The sequence below is a fragment of the Lynx rufus genome, unplaced genomic scaffold (genome assembly GCF_022079265.1).
Source record: "Lynx rufus isolate CCGP_SWC_20201006 ecotype Redwood Valley unplaced genomic scaffold, mLynRuf1.p SCAF_4, whole genome shotgun sequence".
Lineage (NCBI taxonomy): Eukaryota > Metazoa > Chordata > Mammalia > Carnivora > Felidae > Lynx > Lynx rufus.
In genome coordinates this window covers 57,969,837-57,986,732 of record NW_025814856.1, presented here as the reverse complement: position 1 = coordinate 57,986,732, position 16,896 = coordinate 57,969,837, and the positions used below count along the sequence as shown (strand labels likewise).

Below are 16,896 nucleotides of genomic sequence, written 5' to 3'. Positions count from 1 at the left end.
GCCGTGTCTAATTTTTGCCTGCTCCGGATCCTGTGCGGTCGCCCTCCCCAGTCATCCACCCGTTGTAATTCTGAATTCTTTGCAGGAGCTGCCTAGCTGAGTTCTTCTGCGTGAGTCCCTTCTCTGGGGATCCTAAAAATATAAAGCAGGAGCAGAATCACCCAGATCACCTGTGAGGCAGGATAGCTCAGAAGGCCCTGGAGGAAACTGCTCTGATCAGAAAGAATCTGTTGACTGCCTTGGCTTCTCCCGGAGGGAAACAGAAATGGCTAACCAGCCTGATTAGGAGAAGCATGGCAGAGGGAAAGAGACCCGATCTGATCCCTGGCTGTGCTGTCTTGTGCACTCAGGCACGAGATCTGAACATCACAGACCCTCTGTTTCCTTAGCTGCTAATGGTGCTCCCCCCAGAGGACCACTGTGTGCAGAAGCACCAGGCACACAGTAGGTGCTTAATCCATGCTCCCTGAACTTGACCCCGATGCGGGTACAATCCTCCCTCCCCACCCCATCTCTCCTGCAGGATCTGGTGTTCACCCAGGAACAGTGTGAGCCTGATGTCACATGTCTGCCTGCAGAGAGAGGGGGGCCGTTCTCATTTCTGCGTGGCGCACAGACACTCAGGGGTGACAGGTGCGATCCCACAAGCGAGCTGTGAAACGCTGAAATCAGGACGGCAGGGAAGGTGGCGAGTGGCGAATTCTCGGTCTGTGTCGAAGGCACATGTCACGGAGCTAAGGAGCGATGGCCCTTTGTGCCCTCGATGAGGGCAAGGGCGCTAATATCTGCCGAGTGGCAATCTTTGGTGTGTGGCACACAGCTCTAGGCGCTCGGTCTTTCAATCCTGACAGACGCCATGAGGTCAGGGTTCATCCTCATTTAACAGATAAGGAAACAGGCTAAGCCCCACACCACGCGGTCAGCTGGGATGGGGGTGAGGGCCTGAGCCAGACCACTCTTTCCTTTCATGTCCCTGCCCTTCATTATTCTATCTCTGTCTGTACAAATGTAACTGGTGGTCTAACCTTGCCTGTGCATGACCCCAAACAGCGGCCACTGAGACTCCCTGTGCCGACACGGGCGCTATGCTCCTCATCCCCCTTAACACTCAGAACTACAAAACGTCCTATGGGGGCGCCTGGGTGGCTCCGTCGGTTGAGCATCCGACTTCCACTCAGGTCATGATCTCACAGCTCCTGAGATCGAGCCCCTCGTCGGGCTCTGCGCTGACCGCGTGGAGCCTCCTTGGGATTCTCTCTCCCCCTTCTCTCTCTGTCCCTCCCCCACTCACGCTCCCTATCTCAAAATAAATAAAACCTTAAAAAAAAAAAGGATTAAAACATCCTATGTCCTCAGGCTGTACAAGCAGGATATAACCTCACACGGTCTGTCAGACGGCCAGGGATCAGGCACAGAAGCAAAAAGGGCTCTGGTCCTGAAGGAGTCCGGGTGCGTGACGCTACTGTGAAATCCACACGCTCAGCTCTCTGCGTTTCAGGCAAGGATGGCAGCTTGCTGCCTCCAAGACCAGCCTGGCTCCCTGCACCCCACGCCTGCTGTCCAGGCCAGCAAACCCCATGCATGTCAACTGACCGCCATCCACATGCCAGGCACTAGGCCAAGCCCTGAGCCGACTTGTGACAGTCTAGTGTAGCGATACAAGGAAATCCAACTGGGAGCCCTGGGTAATTGCTCAGCCACACAGTCTGTAGCCTCATGGGATGGACATGACCCGTTGGGCGGGGTCAAGAGATAGGTGGGGCTGTGGGTCAGCTCCATGGACATGCACAGGACCAGGAGGGCTTGGACAGAGCCCTGGGGGCTCTGAGGAAGGAGAGAGTTTGGGTGTTTCTAAACACGAACCCAATGCCTATGAACTCCAGGAACTGGAGGTCCCTCAGGGAATCTAAATTCAGGAGCTGGGATCTGTGCTTTCAAAGGTTAAATACATGTTTTAATGCACAAAAACCACAGCAGATAAGGGGTGACTGCCACAGGCAGGGAGGTGATGGGCTGTGTTCACTGGGCTCCTGGTGCTTTGGAAGGGTAGACTTGCCAGGACTTATTTCCTCCAGCAGTAGTGGCCCAAAGGCCACATTATTAGGGCGGAACTTAATGTGCCTCCCAGAGTTTGCAGAACTGGCGTCTAGATGTTTTGCTGTCCTCGGTGACTCTTGACGCAGCTCCCTGAATGGACAGGATGGCTGACAGTTGACCGTGTGTGACCCTGCCACACCTAGGAGTGGCCAGGCACGTCTGGCCTGGGTGCCTGTGCGGTCTGGCCCAGCCTTCTCAAAGACACCTCTGGTTTTCTGCCATTTGGTTTCCTACCCAAGGAAGATGGCCAGTGGCCAGGAAAAGGGCCAGGGGCACAGCACCTTGGCACCCACCCTGCAACAGAAGTGAAGGACAGAGACTGCACAACACACATTCTAATGCTCCTAAGCCCACCACCAGCTTCCTCATTTGCCAACAATTTATGCTTTGTGGCCCGTCACCTGATTCTGCATGGACCTGGGCACACAGATGCCAGCCATTGGTGGAGATACAGACTTACCTTTATCTTTGAATCTGTGCTCCTGCCACTGGTGCTTTTTTTTTTAAGTTTATTTATTTTGAGAGAGAGAGAGAGAGAGAGAGAGTGGGGGAGGAGTGGAGAGAGAGAGAGAGAGAGAGAGAGAGAGAGAGTCCCAAGCAGGCTCTGTGCTGCCAGCGTGGAGCCCAATGCTGGGCTCGATCTCACAACCACGAGACCACGACTCGAGCCGAAATCAAGAGTCAGACGCTCAACTGGCTGAGCCACCAGGTGCCCCATCCACTGGTGCCTCTTAAACCAAAATATTTATACTCCAAAATGCCAAGATCCTTATTTCCAGCACAAGATGCTGACAGTTTAGGCTTGACAAGGGTCAGAAAAGGCAGGGCTCTGGTTCGAAGCATCCTTGCTTTGGGTTCACAAGGCTGAGGACAAGAGGGCCAGGAGGGACTCTATCTCAGGAGAGGATGACAGTCCTCTCTCCGAGCGAGCACTTGTCTTTCTCCTAACAGGGCTTTCTGCAGCAAAAGAGAGCTTTTAGGAAAACAGAGTTGTAGGGGGAAAAAAAAAAACAAAAAAGAGGAAGGCCATTTCTGGGGAAGTATTTGCTTTGCACAAAATGGACAATGCCAGGGTTTGGTCTCTGGAGGAAAGTAAAGAGTTAAGGGCAGATCAGCTGGCCGCTGCTCCTCCCCCATCAGAGTACCATAAGCCAAATGCTGGGGAGACCGCCTCCTCCTGTAGCTGCCCAAGGCGTGATCGCCAAAAGAACAAGCCGGGGAGACACGGCCAGGATGATGATATCGTGGCTCAGGACTGGAGGAGGCTGGGCCACTGGACTGTCTAGCCGTATGCTTCCGTCCACCAGGACGCCCAGGGCAGTGGCCCCTCTTGCCGCTCTGAGGGCGCTGGAGCTGGTGGGCTCAGGATGGACCAATGTGCCTAAAAGGACCAGCTCATGACAACAAAGCTCCCGGGGTAGAGTGCCATGGAAGACACTGGTGCTGGAGCAAGGAGGACCGGGGATTCGGTCACAGACCCAGATGAGGGGGCAGACACCTCCAGGAACACAGGGTACAGATATTGCCACCCTTTCTCTGTTCAGCCCTGCAGGGGCTTGGTGTGGAGAGAGTGCTAAGCCCTGGGTGTGAGTTGACACCAGGGAGAGTCCGCGGAGAGGCCTGGGCCAGACACACTATTCAAAGGGCAGGCTCAGGGAGGGAGACTTGACTTCAGGGATTCCCTTGAAGTGACTTGTGGCACCGTGCTTTCCCAGGAAGGTAGCACCTTTGAGTGAACCCTCTGTTCCTTCCGTCCCATTAGCGTACTGGTAGTGGGCGCGATGCCCCCATCCGGCCCTATCCCTTCCTGATTTTCCATGGCCTCCCTGCTCTACGCATGGTCCTCAGACCAGCAGCACCAACAGCTCCTGGAGACTCTGGCCTGTCGGATCAAGGTCTGCATTTTTACCGGACCCCAGGGTGTTCTTGTGTGCCCTGAGGTTGGGAAGCTGGCAGGTGGGGCCCTGGCGTCAATAATTGTGTGTGTGTGTGTGTGTGTGTGTGTGTTTTAAGTTCCCTGGGTGATTCCAGCATGCAGCCAGAGTCGAGAAAGTGTTCTTGTCTTCTCCCAGTTAGGACAGGGTTGGGGGTGCCACACAGACGTCTCTGAAAGGTACGCTGCCCTTTTGAAGGAGCTGTGATGAAAGACAGAGATGTGTGGACGGCCCTGACCCTCAGCTCTTTTTCTAAAGCTGCGTGGTAATTTCCAAACCACATTTCTAACAAGACGAAACTGGGTAGAGGCAGATCTTTTGATGACAATACTATGGCTTAAAAAAACCCACAAAAACCAAAAGAATCAGGTGCTTTAGCCTCTTCCTCCCCCCACCCCTGCCCCTGGCATCCGAGAAGGATGCAGGGGCAGGATGCTTTGAACAGTTGCAAAAGGTATGCCCTTTCCCTGCTGTTCTTTTAGGGGTTGTTTATTTCATTAGCCTAATGGCTAATGGGGGGAGGAAAGTGTGAGGTGGGGCAGAAAGAACTAATAAGCAGGGGCAGCAGGTTGATTGTGGCGACGCAGGAAGCCAGGAGGGCTGAGCAGGGCGTATGAGGTAAGGGAGGGTCACGGAGTAAGGACAGTCGGGGTGGAAAGAGCCTGAGAGACCCCACTCCCTGAGGATCAACTTTGTCCAGGCTGCTGCTGCTTCCCACCATGAGCTCCCTAAGCCTCCACCGTCAGCCGGGAGAGCCCCACACCTGCTTCCAAGGGTAGGCAAAGGAAGCCGACAGAGGTGCTGGGGAGGGGTGCGGCTCACCCAATAAGAAGTTGAAATCGAAGAGAATACCACTCTCGTTGCCATTTCGACCACGCTCTTCGGATAATCCTGCGGGAATGTGGAGAGAGCCTCGGATCCAGCTCAGGGGAGGGGCAACTGCAGACGGCCTCCCTTGATGTGAGACCCCCCCCCCCACACACACAAAATGACCCTCGCAGGTGAAGTCAGGTTTGTGCCACCTTAGAGCCCCCAGTGGTGCTGGTTTAGCAGGGACCCCAAGTCTCATCACCAGAGGATAACTGGGGGGGGGGGGGCGGGACCTACAGATAATGGGTACAAAGTTACCAGACCCCAGCCCTGGAAACAGGAGACTGGAAGCCAGGCAAATTTGGATTCGAACTCTGGTTCTGAATCACCAAGAAAGTCTGTGGTCCTCAGCTTCCTCATTTCTCAAATGGGGATAATGAAACAAAGTTCTAAGGGCTGCTGTGGGGGTTACCCAAAACCTGGTTCCCACAGGGCTCAACTCTAACTGCCCCACTGCTTTCTGGCCCCAGGAGAAGCTCAACAAATCCTTGCTGGTTGACTGAAGAGAGAGCACTTACAGATGCTGTTCCGAATGAAGACTTCGGGAAAAGTATGTGACCGGCAGCTTTGCCACAGGCATCACGGTCACGGCCAGAACCCCAAGTTAGTGCACCCACAAAAAAGGACAACTCTCCCAGAAGTGAGGCCCATCTCCTGATGAGTGAGGGACCAGAGCGTGTCACTGGGCCTTGACATGCCCTTGGGGCATTCCTGGATTAAGTGCAGTGCCCATCACTTTAAATAGTAGTGATTTGCACAAATGCCTTTATTGATCCAAAAGGATTTAATGGCTCCCTAAGATCATTTTTAAGCTTCTGCCCATGAAAGACTTGACATGAGGGAGGGAATTGTAATCACTATCTTCTGAAGTGGCTCCAGCAAGTTGACCTGTGCAAAAAGGGCCAAAACTCCAGGTCTTTTGTGAGGGTGACACCCATGCAAGGGTCGGCCCAGGATTTCTTGGTGGAGGGAGTGCACCGTCAGACCTGCCAAGACTAGAAAGTGCCCTGTGCCTTTTCTGCAGGCCAAGCTGGGGAGGATCGAGTACCTGTTCACTGCTGAATGCCCAATGCCTGACACATAGCAGGGGCTCCCCAGAGATGTGGGGGGGAGATGACTCATTCCTTGAATGCCAAGTGTTTAGACGTCTGAACCCCATGGCTCAGTCGGTTAAGCATCCAACTTTGGCTCAGGTCATGATCTCATGGTCCATGAGTTCGAGCCCCGCAGCAGGCTCTGTGCTGACAGTTTAGAGCCTGGAGCCTGTTTCAGATGCTGTGTTTCCCTCTCTCTCTGACCCTCCCCTGTTCATGCTCTGTCTCTCTCTGTCTCAAAAATAAATAAACGTTAAAAAAATATTTTAGAAGTCTGAACCCCAGCTACGACAGGCGCAGGCACCTACAGGAGAGAGGTAACAACTCCCCAAGGTGCCTCATAGCTGCCAGATTCATGGGCCAGTTCATGACCACAGTTTAAGTCCTGATCCCTGGATCTAACTTTAAATATGTTTGAAAGAGTGGCAATTTCCCATGCTCCTGCCCTTTTCCCCTCCATCCCCAGTCCCTCCACTCCCCCAAGGGCCTTTTGGAGCCTAGTGACTAAAAACAGATGAGAACTGGGCTAAAGTCAAGGGAAGCTGACCTTAGGCATGTTTCGGGGTAAAGGGAGCATCCTGCTTTGCTCTCTGGCCTGAGCAAGCTGACCTTGAGCAAGACAATTGGCCTCGTTTCCTTGTCTGTAAATTGGGAATGGTTTTCTCTCCTTACTGGGTGGTGACAGAAAGGAAATGAGACAATACGAATCATGCACCGTGTGCAAGGTTCATAGCGGCCCTCTTCTCTCTACTTGGCCAGGTGCCCTGGCTGACAGGGAGTAGAAGCATCTGGAAGCATTGGGCCGGTTCCTGCATCCCTGACCCTGGACCCCAAGGGACAGCGTCCAGGCAAGAAGCAGAGAAGATCATTTACAAGATTACCCTCCTGGCAGGCTGAGCCCCTGTCCTGACCCTAGGCACTGCCCAGGGGGATTTGGGGTGTCCCCCGCTCCCAGAGAAGGGAGTGGCTCTGTGATCTGTCCCACGTTGCTGCCTGCTATCCCAGGGCAAGGCCAAGTGAGGACGTCCAACTCTAGCTCACACACCGTACTAGCTGGGCAGTCAAGGGTTTCACCTCTATACCCAGGAACGACTCCAGCCCTAATGCCCCCAGGGTCTGGGACATGGAGCTGGTCCCCATGAAATGGCCTCATAAGCAGCCGAGACTCATTCTGATACACTGGATGTTGTGTCCAAATTTCTCCCGCTGTTACTTCCCTTATGCAACCACATTCTAAACACAGACAGTGTTTGGGGGCCAGAAGCCTCTGTCCTCCTTGTCTGTTCTCCAGGCTAAATATACCCCAGCTTGTTGAAAAGGGAACACAGAGGTAAGACCCAGATGTGTGCAGGGTCCGGTGTGTGTGTGGGGGGGTATCTGGCAGGGGGATCCAGTGCTCTTACATTCCAGGGGGTGGGGCTGTCATCTTCCACATGCCTGTCTATACTCAAAGACTCGGATGCCTCATGCTGCCTGCTTTGATGCTTTTGCGAATCTCTCCAGCAGGAGTTTGGTGCCATCAAATAAATCCTTGGAACAGGCCACAGGCTGAGCTCTGGGAGAGGAGGCATGAGGCCAGGACTTGGCCCTGGGAAGCCCGCTCCTCTGCCTCAGTCTTCTCAGGTGGGGGTGGTGTCTGAGAACTTGTTAGAACACACAGACCTCACCCAACCCAGGACCTATCCTGAGCTCTTCTCCTTAAACCTGATGGGGAAGGAGCCACACAGGTATCGCTAAGTAAAACAACCAAATTAAAGCCAAACCCACAAAAACAAAAAAGCAAACCAAAAGAACAAAGCCGACAGAAAGCACAGAGAGGTGTATTCTCATCTGTGTGAAACACAGGAACGAATGGAGGGTGCGTGGGCAGAGATGGACACTCGGGCTGTCTGCCTCCCCTGGGCCGGGAGACTGCTTGCTGCATAGCCTCATCTTTCAAAGTTTGAAGTGTATGAATGTGATATTCTAACGATGTTTAAATTTTAAACAGAGATTCTCCTAAACTCTTTCAGGAAGGTTGTCAGACAAGACTAGATGTGTGCGGGATAATCAAGTCATCTGGGGGCGGGTAGGCAAATGAATCACAGAGTCCGTCAGGCAAAATTGCCCAAGACCCAGGGGCAGCAACAGATTTCATGGTGGGGAGGATGTGTCCTTAGGTCTGGGGGCAACAAGAAATCCAATTTGTCTCGGTTAATAAGAGGAGACCAGCACCCCCCAGGGATGGCTGGCTCCTGATGTGACAAGGTGATCTATTAGCACAGGGCTCGGAGAGGTCACGGCGGTGGCCTCGCCCAGAAGTTCCACCTCCGCCAGTTGACTCTGAGAGGAAGCCTTGTGGCCCACCTCCGGGTCCTGCTACCATGACCCCCTTGTGCACTGTATCCGGAAAGCCCCACGCTCTCCAGCATGTCTCTAAGGGGAAAACATGCATGGCAGAACACGCCTATTTTCTTCCGTGGGGAACCATCCTAGATGGAGAATGGACAACCCCGGATTCAAATCAATCACACAAGCTGTGTGATCCTGGGGAGTCACTCACCCTGCGCCAGCCTCAGTGTTCCCTGTACACAGAACAAGGTCGCGACCTCTCCCTAGCGCCCGGGAGAGCACAGGACAGCACGTTTGACACTCAGTGAACTGAGGAAATCTTCCTGAATCAGACCACGTGGATGCAGCTCCTCTGTGATCCTGATCTTGTTTGTTCTACTTGGACAAGTACGCTTGAGTGATTTGGCCTCGAGTTACAATCCTGGCAGGAGCTGTCCAGGAGGTCATGCCTCCTCTTGCGTGTTGAAATGACCGGGAAGTAGCCCATTTGTGTGTTCGTTCCCTGTGGTTCTGTGAATTACCTTTATTTCTTTCCATGCCAGGGTGGCTTCTGCCTCCACTGCTGTCCTCTCACACAGCACTGAAATTTACTCATGATAGTTGACTTCAGTAAGTGGGTGGCGATTTCCTTACAATGGAGTAAAATTCTATTCTTCAGCAAATTGAGTAAATCATTGTTCTCTGGTTAAACTATCAGATAGTTCCGGGTTTCTCTCTTGCTTAGCCTGTCCCCATTTCAAATTGGTGACGTTTTTCTGTATCTAACCAAAAGCCTGTACACGGGACCTCCCAACCCATCTCTGGCTGTGGGCTGGAGGCAACACTTTGAAAACATTTTTATAAGGTTTCATTCCCTGTACTGTGCTCCCTGGCCTGGGTCCTCAGGAGAATATTGCAGGCATCAGAGCTAAGGCGATTATTTAAATGGCCCTGCTGTCATTTGACTGTGAGGCCAGGGAAAGTAGGGTTAAGCTGTGGGCTGATGGCTGCCCAGTCCCCCATGGCCTCGTGACCCCTCACCCCTCCCTTCAAGCCCTTTGAGAGTCTGACAACTGGCTCAGGAGGCAGCAGCCCCACAGAGCGCTGACCTGAGATCAACCCTTTCCTTGGGACCCACAGGGTTGGGTTCTCCACTCTCATTCAGTTATGCTCCCTTAAACCCCCAAAAGGTGGGTCCATAACATTCCCACCCCAGCTTCCCAACAAGCAGTCCTGCTGAGACAATGGTTTCATCTCTTTTCTCAGGGAGAGAAAACACCTGTTCTACTTCTAGGTGGTACAGTTGACCCTTGAACAATTCGAGGGCTAGGGGCACCGCACCCCCCCATCCAGTTTAAAATCGTGTGTAACTTTGACTTGCCCAAAACTTAACTACTAATAGCCTAATGTTGACGGGAAGCCTCACCAATAACGTAAACAATTGATTAACACATATCTTGTATGTTCTATGTATTACATGCTATATCCTTACAATAAAGTAAGCTAGAGAAATAATGTTGGTAAGAAAGTCGTAAGGAAGGTAAAATATATTAACAGTACAGTGCTATGTTTATCGAAAAAACATCTCTGTGTAAGTGGGCCCACGTAGTTCATTCCCGTTGTTCAAGGGTCACCTGTATTTGTCAGCTCACTTGCCTCGTCACAGTAGGTCAAAGCCCCAGAATCCAAGAACATACACCTGTGTACCACTGTGTAACAGTATGACCAGAAAAACAAAGTGATGGATGAAACAAAGCAATGAATCATTAGAGTCAGAGGGAAAGATGCTCTGGGCTGGAGCAGAGCCACAGTGGGTACACCTCTGTGTCGCAATTACAATTTGCCTGCAAATCCACTCACCATGCACTTTTGGTTGAAGTTGGTAAATATTCAGTGAAAATCAGCTTGAGCCTTGCACTTGACTTGTTAACAAAGGTTATTTGGCTGGATTCCTAACGCGTGTGTCCCCTTTTCTCTTTTTAACTCTCACCAGTAAAATATGTGCAAACAGGAACTCATTTTTCAAATTTTGTCTCTTGGAAAAAAAACCACACCTGACTTTAGAAAATCCAGAACCCCAGTGGCAACAGCGTTTGATATGTGTCCCCACCTTCACCCCGTAGCGCGTGGCATCCAAGAACGGACTTCAGCCCTTCTCCCCAGACTCTAGCTAATCAGTGGACGCTCCGGGTCCCCAGAAGTGCAGGACTGGCACAGAACTGGAAATCCACTTACCTTGAAAGTTGTTGCAGACTCAGGACTGGCAAGAACCAAAGGCGAAATGAGGACCATGCCGGAGAAGAGGCCCGGTCTCTCTGCGGCCGTAAGGATGGTGATGGCACCTCCCTGCAAAGGAAAATGCACGGAGGCTGCTTTCACCAGCACACATGTCTCTAAGGAGCACCATCCTGAGCTACAGTCCTGGCCCGGAGCCCTGACGAGGTCTACCTTGGAATAGACACCATGGAATGTTGGATAAACTGGATCTGCAATTATTTTATTACACATGTTTTTTTCTCTGGGTTTTCCAAGAGCAAACATTTCAGAGAGATATAAATAAGGTTCCTGCTTGTGGGCTGCAAGTTAAATAACACATTCCTACTTCGTTTCAAGCCAAAAGCTGGCAGACCCCCAATTCAGCCATTCCGTCAGGCTTAATATGAGATCTGTGTTTTTGTGATCTGATTAGAAGAAGAGATCACGATACTTTTTTCTTTTTTTCCCTCTCTTCCTGGTTCAGTAAAGGTCCCAGAAATTTAGATTAGGTTCCAAGAAAAATACTTAGTGAACACGAATGGTGCTGAAATCATGAGGTCTTGGTTGTTTGCTGATGCTGAGGGTAAGTGGAACCAAGAGCTGAAGTTGCAAATGCTCATAGAACCCAGGTAGGTAACAAATGTCGGAAGCAAGACGGGCTGTGATGAAGGGGCAGCATCCCTGCCCCAGGGTGAAAAGTCCCCCGCTCTACCCCACATCCAGATTGGATCAGTTCAGAGTTCTCTGCCAGCCAACGTGTCAGGTTGTGCCCTTGGGGCCACCAATTTGAGGACCACGGATTTAAAGATGACACTTGGTTGATTCTTAGAGGATTTTACACACTTGAAAGATTAAAAGGATTCTGGGTGACTTTTTTTTTTTAATTTTTTTTTTTCAACGTTTATTTATTTTTGGGACAGAGAGAGACAGGGCATGAACAGGGGAGGGGCAGAGAGAGAGGGAGACACAGAATCGGAAACAGGCTCCAGGCTCTGAGCCATCAGCCCAGAGCCCTACGCGGGGCTCGAACTCACGGACCGCGAGATCGTGACCTGGCTGAAGTCGGACGCTTAACCGACTGCGCCACCCAGGCACCCCAATTCTGGGTGACTTTTAAGGAACTGTCTCCCTGGGGAGACTATGTCCCTAGTTCCCATCTGTGCTGTACAAGCTGGGGCAGGAACACGGGGTCAGGGAGCTTCCCCTGTGCTTCTCACTGACCCATGAGGCAGCCCCGTTCTGAGAAGTGGGTCTGTGGGGAGAAGGGCCCTTGGGGGGCCTCCCTGTGAAATGGCACTGAGGGGCCGACAGAGCTCAGAAGAAACATTGGTTTCCTGAGAGGTCCCACACCAGAGGTCCTCAGTGAGGACTGGCGGGCAGCCTCCTGGAGCCTTGGGCCCTGATGGGAAGCAAGGGGCCACTGACAGCTCTGTCTGGGGCTGTCTCCAGGATTCTGCCCTGGTCCGTCCTAAGCACTAAATTTCCCGGGAACTCCCAAGTACGGGGCACGCAGAGGCAGACGTGCCGGCAAGGCAGAGAGCACCCGGGGTGGGGAGGTGGGGCTGCCTCTTCTCCATCACTGGGTTATCACACCTCACACCCCAGGCTGGGGATCCAGCTTGACCTGGGCCGGGTCTTCCTGTGCTCTACTTACCATGGAGTGGCCCAGCAGGAACACAGGAAGCCCCGGGTAGTCTTTCTGCATGATATCCACGTGCTGTAGCACATCCCTGATGAAAACGTGGAAGTCAGACACTACCATCCTCTCCCCTTCGCTCTGTCCATGGCCAACTGGAAGGGAAAGGGAGACGAAGAACCACAGTTACCGGGAGGCTGACAAAGCCCAAGCTCAGTGACTTCCCCACAGGAGTTACCAGCCACTCTTTACTGAGGACCTGAATGGGTCACCCCCCGCCCCCGCCCCTTGAATCCTTTCTTTGCAACCGCTGTCCGAACGTGGGAATCCTCTCCCCATTTTATAGCTTAGCAAGTTGAAGCACAGAATGGTTAAGGAATCTGCCCAAGATCACACGACCAGAAAGTGACGAGCCAGCGCACAAAGCCTGCCCGTGTGGCCAGGACGCTTTCTTTGTTTCCAAAGAAGAAAGAAAAGGACAGGTGCACCAAGTCTCACCAGGCCCAATCTTCCACCAAGTGGCCGGGACTAAGATTGATGGGGCTCGGAATTTTCTGGGGTTTTCCCACTTTCTTAATCCTCACAGTTGTGTTTCAGTGTTAGCCTTTCACCAGGTAAAGTGTTGCATCCTGTCACCTCACTTTACAGTTTTCAGTGACGCTAACACGACAGATATGCGTTAGGATGAAATCGTCAGGTGCACTTGCCAGAAAACTCGACGAAACCGCAGGAAAACTAGGTCACAGTGCATTCTTCCTGGGTTTTATTATCTGCCACGTTTCTGGGCTGTTCATTCCCCCTTGTTCTTTTCTTAGGGTCTCTCCATGTTTTCCCTCTCTGAAGGACATCAGTCGCTATAGAAACAGCTTGCTCGCTGCCGCGGCTTCCTTATTCAGGCTGAGAGCCACTGATGCAAGTATTTGAAAATCACAAAAAAGAACAGGGGCCACACAGCCAGGGTATCTGCCCAAACCCTTCCTGCCACCTCTGCAAGGCACCTGTCACGGTAATAATGATGGCAGCACCCATTTCACAGATGGAAAGGGTAAGGACTTACTGCCACGAATCCCTGGCCCTGGTGTCCCAGCCCCACCGCCGGGGGCAGGCATGTGGGGTCGCTGCACACCAGCTCTGTCACCTGCTCAGTGGCACCCTCTACTCTCTTGTCCCTCTGAGGATTTTTTCTCCCTTCTTAAATTTATTTTTACTTTTTAAAAAAATTTTTTTTTTCTTTTCAACGTTTTTATTTATTTTTGGGACAGAGAGAGACAGAGCATGAACGGGGGAGGGGCAGAGAGAGAGGGAGACACAGAATCGGAAACAGGCTCCAGGCTCTGAGCCGTCAGCACAGAGCCCGACGCGGGGCTCGAACTCACGGACCGCGAGATCGTGACCTGGCTGAAGTCGGACGCTTAACCGACTGCGCCACCCAGGCGCCCCTATTTTTACTTTTTTATGGTGGTAAAATATACATTACACAAAATGTACCACCTTAACTTTTTTTTAGCATACGGTTCACTGGTATTGAGTACATTCACAGTCTCGTGCTGCTATCACCACCGTCCAGCTCCAGAACGTCCCAAACCAAAACCACACACTCGTGGTTATGGGCTGAATTGTGTCCCTCCAAAATTCTGGTGTTGAACTCCTAAACCCCCGCAGCTCACAATGTGACTGTATTTGGAGGCAGGGCCTTCAAAGGGCGGATCTCATTAAAAGAGGCCATTACGGCGGGTCTTAACCCTATCTGACCGGTGTCCTTGAAGGCAGAGGAGAATTGGACACGGGGACATCAGGAGCACGTGCACAGGGGAGAGACGATGTGAGAACACGGGGAGAAGACGGCCATGTGCGAGCCAAGGAGAGAGGCCTCAGAAGAAACCAGCCCTGGGGCACCTGGGTGGCTCAGTCGGTTAAGTGGCCGACTTCGGCCCAGGTCATGATCTTGCGATCCGTGAGTTCGAGCCCCGCGTCGGGCTCTGTGCTGACAGCTCAGAGCCTGGAGCCTGTTTCAGATTCTGTGTCTCCCTCTCTCTGACCCTCCCCTGTTCATGCTTTGTCTCTCTCTGTCTCAAAAATAAATAAACGCTAAAAAAAAAAAAAAAAAAAGAAGAAACCAGCCCTGCCCACATCTCAGTCTTGGGCTTCAGGCCTCCAGAGCTGTGAGAGAATAAATGTTTGCTGTTTAAGCCGCTTATTCTGGTGCTTTGTCATGGCAGCTGAGCCGACTGATACACCCACTGAACAACAATCCCCCATTCCCCTCCCCCACCCCGCAGTCCTTAGAATATAGTTCAGTAATGATATGGCCAGAGTCTTATTTTTCAAGTTCAAGTTATTACAAATGTGTCATAATTATTTTCTCTGTGTGCTTCTAATTTGATACACAATTAGATTCATTAATTTCAAAATAAATTCGATTCCAGCTCTAAGTTTCGCTTTTCAATTTAATTTTCTTTTCCGAATACATACGCATTGACCTGCTACAACAGTTAGAAATTTATAAAAAGATTCAGCCAGCCACGTCTTGCTACTATGCCTATCTATTCGATCTTTCCCTCTTGTTCCCTGTGGTTCACCACTCTAGTCATTTTCTGGTTTTTCCTCGAAGCGTTTCTTTTTTGCAGAAATATGAAAATCGTCTCTCTTTTTTAAGATACGTTTTTTAAATGTTTTATTTATTTTTGAGAGAGTGCGCAAGCAGGGGAGGGTCAGAGAGAGGACAGAGGATCTGAAGCGGGCTCTGCGCTGAGAGCAGCGAGTCTGAGGTGGGGTTTGAACTCACAAACCATGAGATCATGACCTGAGCTGAAGTCAGATGCTCAACTGACTGAGCCACCCAGGTGCCCTGATCTTTTTTTTTTTTTTTTTTAAGTAGTGTTCACATCCAGCCTGGAGCCCAAGGTGGGGCTTGAACTTACAACCCTGAGATCAAGACCTAAGCTGAGATCAAAAGTCGGGTGCTCAACCGATTGAGTGACCTAGGCACCTTCTTTCTTTCTGTCTATCTATCTATCTATCTATCCGTCTATCTTTCTATGCTTATTTTCCCTCCTTTCCTACATTAAAGGTAGCACGCCACACGTGACTCTACAACAACTCCCCCCCCCCACTTTTAGCATATTCTGGAGATTATTCCGCACCACAACCAGGCCACAGAACTCTTCTCCATTCTGTTTTCCTGCTGCGTGGTACTCCTTCTGTGAGTGAATGAAAGTTTCTTCAGACAGTCTCTTATTGCAAACTATTTGTGTAAGAGCCAATCTCTTGTTGATTACACAGTTGACTGTAATGAATAACCCGGGGATGTCATGATGGGGAAGACGCGCCTTCAGGGCGTAAGTCTAGACACGGGGTTGCCAGGTTGAAAAGGACGTGTGTGTGTCACTTTGGTAGTTTTTGCCAAATCTCCCTCCACGTGGGACGGCCAGAGATGGGAGAAGGCTGGTCTCTCTCAGCCTTGCCAACAAAGCGAGTCTGGATTTTTACCAGTAAGATAAGAGAGAAAGGGTAGATAGAACATCTCCTCAGGAACAAGTTGTATTTCTTTTGTGGTGAACTGAGAATTCATGTCTTTGCTTATTTTTTCTGTTAGGGTCTTACATTTCATCTTGGTACTTAAGAGCTTTCTATATGCTAGTTATTCATTCGTACTTTGATTTTGTTTATGCTGTGTGTGGCTGTGCAGAAGAGTTTAATTTTTTTTTGTTTTATTATCTTTTAATTTTTTTAATGTTTATTTATTTTTGAGAGAGACAGAGCATGAACGGGGGAGGGGCAGAGAGAAAGAGGGAGACACAGAATCTGAAGCAGGCTCCAGGCTCTGAGCTGTCAGCACAGAGCCCCACGTGGGGCTCGAACTCCCCAACTGTGAGATCATGACCTGAGCCAAAGTCGGACGCTTAACCTGAGCCACCCAGGTGCCCCAGAAGAGTTTTATTTTTAAATAGTCAAACGATCAATCCTTTCTTTTCATGGCTTCTGAGTTTTGATTCTTGGCTGTAAAGGCTTTCTCCACCTCAGGGTTCTAAGGGAGGTCAGTCACATGTTGTAAGTTCTTTTACGGTTTCATTTCAGTCATATGTTGTGACTTTACGGTTTCATTTCTTTTTTTGTGGTTGTACATAACATGAAATTTACATTAATCACTTTGAAGCGTTCGGTTCAGTGGCATTAACGATACTCACAATGTTGTACAACTGCTCCCCTCTATCAAGCTCCAAAACGCAGATGGGTCTTAATTGTCTTAACAAAATTCAGGAAAAAGTCCTTCATGACCTCATGGTGAGCTCATTCTTGTCATACATGAAAGTTCCCTTTTCACTTGAATCTAGTCTATTTCTGGATTTCTGTTTAGTTCCGCCGGCCTGCTTATTTGTGAGTTAGCCCCTATTATTAAACATGACAGTATCTGCCCATCCTTTCTACATATTAGGTGCAGGAGGCCCTGGTCACGCCCCAGGTTTGCCCTTGCTCATGTCTGTGGCTCCCGTGGTCTGGCTCTCCTCCTAATGAAGATGTCTCCTAGCCACACAGTCTCTGGTTCCAGGCTCTTTCCAGAGCTGCAGATCTGTCTTGCCATCCCCTGGTCCTAAAGATTCCTGATGGTCACATGGCCCCTACACTGCTTCTCAAACGGGCTCCCCTCCTGGGTTCCACATGGTGGTTCACGGCCCCATCATCTTTCTGAATCATTCAG

At 50.8% G+C, this 16,896-nt stretch overlaps 1 protein-coding gene across 6 annotated transcripts in view; it reads right to left on the bottom strand.

Moving 5' to 3' along the window:
* The window catches only part of MGLL (monoglyceride lipase), a 250,118-nt gene that overhangs the window by 21,690 nt on the left and 211,532 nt on the right, over nt 1-16,896 (bottom strand). For all 6 annotated transcript variants that reach the window (XM_047094694.1, XM_047094693.1, XM_047094696.1 and 3 more), the window contains 2 exons: nt 12,216-12,352; nt 10,541-10,651 (listed from right to left, as the gene is read on the bottom strand). In XM_047094694.1, the coding sequence (XP_046950650.1) occupies nt 10,541-10,651; nt 12,216-12,352 (248 nt within the window). The remainder of the gene's footprint in view (nt 1-10,540; nt 10,652-12,215; nt 12,353-16,896) is intronic.